General features: G+C 36.1%; 1 protein-coding gene across 1 annotated transcript; it reads left to right on the forward strand.

Moving 5' to 3' along the window:
- Positions 1–739: 739 nt before the first annotated feature.
- Positions 740–1933, forward strand: LOC127624436 (homeobox protein Nkx-2.2a-like). The gene is made up of 2 exons (XM_052099257.1): positions 740–926; positions 1338–1933. The coding sequence occupies exons 1-2, from the start codon at positions 740–742 to the stop codon at positions 1880–1882; spliced, it is 732 nt and encodes a 243-aa protein (XP_051955217.1). The 3' UTR covers positions 1883–1933.
- Positions 1934–5054: the final 3121 nt, after the last annotated feature.

The following is a 5054-nucleotide window of genomic DNA, read 5'->3' on the forward strand; positions in this document are numbered from 1 at the left end:
TCAACGAAAAGCTTTTAAGCACCAGACTAAGTATCAATGACCTGCACATCATATAACATGAAGGAGGTCAGTAACAGGATTTTGCTCTTGATCTCAAATAAGGGTTGATGGATTTGCTACTTGACTTAAGCTCTAAGCAAAATATTGACCCAAAAGGTTTTTATCATTTTGCCACTTGCCATTTTAAACCATCCCATTTCAACACGGACGGTTCATCATCCACTGCGATTTAATGTTTCCAACCAATCACATCTCAAAATGTACAAAGTGTGTATTTTAAGATAATTATAATGAAGGGTTTCCATTTGTGCCGCAGACGCTTATAATATGTAAATTGGTTTATGTATGGGAGGGGGGGCTCAACCTTTACGTGTTTTAGTCTTGTCATCTCATCGCACTCATGCATTTCTGATGCTCCAGTGATAGAGGCTGAACTCGCCATTTCACTCCCGCGGAAAGCACTTGACTCCACTGATCCGCCCTCGCTCGTCAAGGCCTTTTTGCTGTTTGGGACGCTTCTCTGCAGGTCCAATATTCAGCAACGACCTTACATGGGCCAGACTGTTTTTGGTTTGGTAAAGCACACTAGCATCCGAGGAGCATCTGAGACTGAATCCGATTCAACCCTGTCCTGAATCTGTCCAACAGGCAGATTTTCTTTCTCTTATTTTTCGTTCACCAAACCACTTTTGGGGAAATTGAGCTAGTTCTTCGTTTTAACAGTATATTAATTTGCAAAATGTCCATAAAGACTTCAAAGTCAGGATTCTCAGTTCGTGATATTTTAGACCTCCCGGATACGAATGATAAAGGATCGGTGACTGAAGACACTGAAGATGAGGCGGATGAAGAACTTAACCAGAGTATTTCTGGAAATAAGCAGCAGACGTTTTGGCCAGGATCTGCATATGGCCATCAATATCCATGTACGTTTTTCTATTTCTATTGATGTGTATTTATTTTACTTTTTAATCAAGACCTGTGGTAATATGTGTAATATGCCGAATCGAACCAGTTTACAAAATGTTCTTACAGAAATCTGTTATTTGGTCATATAGCATATTTAAAATATTAAAGTTAGTATATTTGGGCATATATGTACATATTCGATTTCCACTGTGATTTATTTAGTGGATAAACTTTGTCACGTGTATTAAATATAGGCTATATATATATTTTTTGTTTGTTTACTATTTTTATATAAGTGAAAACCATGAACATACTTTAATACTTATGTCTTTTCTAACATTGCACTTTTTTCTCTAATGCTGAGACTAGATATTTTGAGATGAATTTTCAGTTAATTGCGTTATATCATGATCTTTGATTGTTTTTAGCGCTACCATCAGCATCTCCAGAGGATTTAACACCGGAACTGTCCACGGATGAGTCTCAAGATCGTAACAGGGAGAGTTCAGAGGACTCTGAGGGCGCAGGGAAAAAGCGCAAAAGAAGAATACTGTTTTCAAAGGCTCAGACGTTTGAATTGGAGAGACGCTTTAGGCAACAAAGATACTTATCAGCCCCCGAGAGAGAACATCTTGCTAGGGTGTTACGTTTAACTCCAACACAGGTGAAGATATGGTTTCAGAACCATCGTTATAAAGTCAAGAGGGTCCGGGCCGAATATGGAATGGACCCGGGATATCTGATCTCTCCAAGGCGGGTGTCTATTCCCGTTCTGGTGAGGGACGGAAGACCATGCCATGTTCTCAATCCTCAGGACATCACCGGTACCTTTCCAGAAGGTGCATCATTTTCTGCTGTCAACATAAAGCAATTTCCCCAAATACAACACATAAGGCATAACATCAGATCCAGCGTTATGACACATCAAACAGCTGTCAGTCATGTATCTCACATGCAACCGTGGACTTGGTGAAAATGTTAACGGAGAGCTTTAACTGCACTTTGGAAATATTGTTTAGTTTTTTTTTTTCCCCCCTTGTCGCCTCTTTATTATTTTTTTTTTATAGTGTGGAAATGTTTATTATTATTTTGTTTATCTTTTTAATGTTTTATTATTATTATTATTTGCTAATGGTTTTTGGTATCTTGTCTGTTTTAATGTTTTCGAGGCATGAACGCTGGGAAATCACCATCTCGCATGCCGATATATTTTTGCACGAATATTTTTTTTCTCAAAACAGTTTATCAATCATTTAATAAAAATAGCAGTATCAAAGTCTCAAACTACTTGAAATTGTTACATTTAAAAAAAAATTACGAAGTGAATTACTGCCATTTTTCCCCAAACAGGTTCTGAGCATTTCAGTTATATATATATATATATATATATATTGTACATGAAATAATTCTGCCAAACATTTAATAAACATTTAAACACGCGGCACAAGAGAAATTACTGGATTGTATTTTGTGGATTGTATACAAGACGAGTAAAGATAAATAATACTAGGCTACTAATAAAAAAAATTAAGCGTCTTTTGGATGAATTTTCTGAAAGAATCTAAAAAAACGGCTATTAAAAGATGTATGCTAGATATATTTACATTTAGTAATTTATCTTTTATCAACAACGATTACAAAATCACTTACTCAAGCCAACAATATTCACATTATTTCACTGCCAAGAGCAGAAGACACAAAATAAAGAACCAGACACAGAAAGTATTTAATATAGACTAGTCTTTTATAAAGTCCACGATATTGCGTTTGAATAAATGGGCTCAGTTTTTTGCGACTTGTCTTAAAGGACGTTGTTATCATCCATGAAAGAATAACCTACTACAACTGCTACTGCTGCTGAGTTATGATAATGTCAATGAAGAAGTCGGATCACTTTTATTGATAACATTTCTTTAAATGTTTTTTTTATTACGCTTGTGTGATGTCTTCGCAGAGTAGCTTCAAAGACATCAGATAGCCTATTTGCTTTCATTCCATATAGGCCTATATAAAAACATAGCCAAAGTGTAACGCAAGAAACCAAGGCCACTAAAAAGTTACTTATAACATTTAAAATAAGCTATTAAATGAAAAACTGATAAATACTGTAGGTCAATATCATGCTACATGTGTTATTAGCCTGTAAACGGAGTGTGCGCACGCGCACAAAAACACACAAACGGCATGGTCTCTATTGACCACGTGGTGGCAGCATTGCGTTATAATTAGGTCTAGAGAGCAGCAGTGGAGTGGGGTCTACAAAGTATACGCATGGATCATTTTGAGATTGTATAGCCTATTTAGGACACGTTAAAAATGCTCCGAGTCGGGCATTCGTTACTTCGACATGTCACGCATTCAAGTGGGAAAAAAATACGGATGTAGCAAAGCTTAAACAATTACGTAATGAACAATGCCAAAAGCATTTTTTCCTGTTGTACCAGTGAATAAGCCTGCATCACTTATAAACGCCATATATTATTTATTAATGTATGGTAGGCCTATCTAACATACTATTAATGAATTGGCTTAAAACAAACCGCGAAGGGTGAGTCACATTTATATGACTTGTCATATAAAACAAATTACTATTATTATAAATAAATCACAGAAGGTGAAATAATTTTGGAAAATCATGTTGACACGCCCCTTCTAGAATTCCAAGTTTCCCACTTGTTAATAGGACTTCATGGGTCATTCATGTGCTCGGAACTCGTAATTAGGCCTATTTCCGACTCCATTTGAAGGGCACAAAAATCTGCTTGTAGCTATAACATTTAAAATAAATTTCTTAAAAATGTGTCCACACAATTAGACATGCATGCGGTTTCACTAATTAATTTAACGCTGCACTATGTAAGATTTATTTGGTTAAAAATGAACAAATTGCCATTATTGATTAAGTACATAAACAATCAGTGTTCAAAACAGTGTCCTTACCTTACCCCGATTCATTTCTGTGAGCCTATACAAATTATTTGTATTCTGAGCTGCCGGATTTGGCGCAAAATCTCTAACTTATGTCCTTCCTCATTGAGTCATGACCTCATGTCTGTAAACACAGGAAAGAAGTACCGGCTGTCACGTGTTCTGGCTGAGGACGCTGTTCTGTTCAGTCAGTCACGATCACACAGTTCAGGACAGCATCGCTGCAGTCTGGATGGATGTTTATCTCTTATCCATTTGGTGAAGTTGTTTACCTGCTATAATGCTTGGAATTGGAAACAGTGTGTTGTCTGGTGGGGGGTAATGCTTTAATGAATTGAACATTACTTGTGTGTTTACCTATCCTGATCCGTTGTCAGGGGAAGTTACAGTGCATGTTTACTAATACATATGACTTCTGAAATTGACTTGTACATTGTATTTTCATGTTTAATAAAGTATATTTTTCCCCATTATTGCTTGTTTTACGTTTTTAGTTTACAGTGTTCTTAGGCCTACAGTTTCACTTGCTTTATCAACTGCTGTGTTCATTTTTTCATATTAGTCTTTTGACAAAAATGCCATTAAAAAATACTCAGTATTTTATTTTCATTAATTTTTGACAGTTTTACAAAAAACACATAACATTTTAGTCAACGAAAATAATCTATTTTAATTTGATGATGTGCAAAATGGACAAAAAAGTGTCAAACTGTACCAGACCAAACTTTAATCAAATATCCAAATACGCAAGAAAATGTCAAATGTATTAACATTTTCTAATATAAACATGTAGCAAACATACCATATAAATGTACGTAGATCTACTGTCCTTGATCTCCTGAAATAATAATGCAGACTGAAGTATTAGCTAATTTTAGAAGTTAGCCAACTGTACTCTGAAATCTTCATGCTTTAGAGACATTCATTTTCAACCCTGGTTGAGGAGGGGTATGTGATTCTAAATGATAAATGTTGTTGACTGTCGTGTGTGTGTGTGTGTGTTAGCTTTATGAATTGAAGTCCAGAAGCCATTTCATGTATGTGGTAGTATTTCCCAGTACTGGGAGAAGTTCTCCCCTTTTCTCCCAACTTGAAATGCTCAATTCCCACTACTTAGTAGGCCCTTGTGGTTGCATGGTTACTCACCTCAGTCTGGATGACAGAGGACAAGTCTCAGTTGTCTCCGCTTCCGAGACGTCAATCAGTGCACTTTATCA

This window comes from Xyrauchen texanus, chromosome 30 (genome assembly GCF_025860055.1).
Source record: "Xyrauchen texanus isolate HMW12.3.18 chromosome 30, RBS_HiC_50CHRs, whole genome shotgun sequence".
Lineage (NCBI taxonomy): Eukaryota > Metazoa > Chordata > Actinopteri > Cypriniformes > Catostomidae > Xyrauchen > Xyrauchen texanus.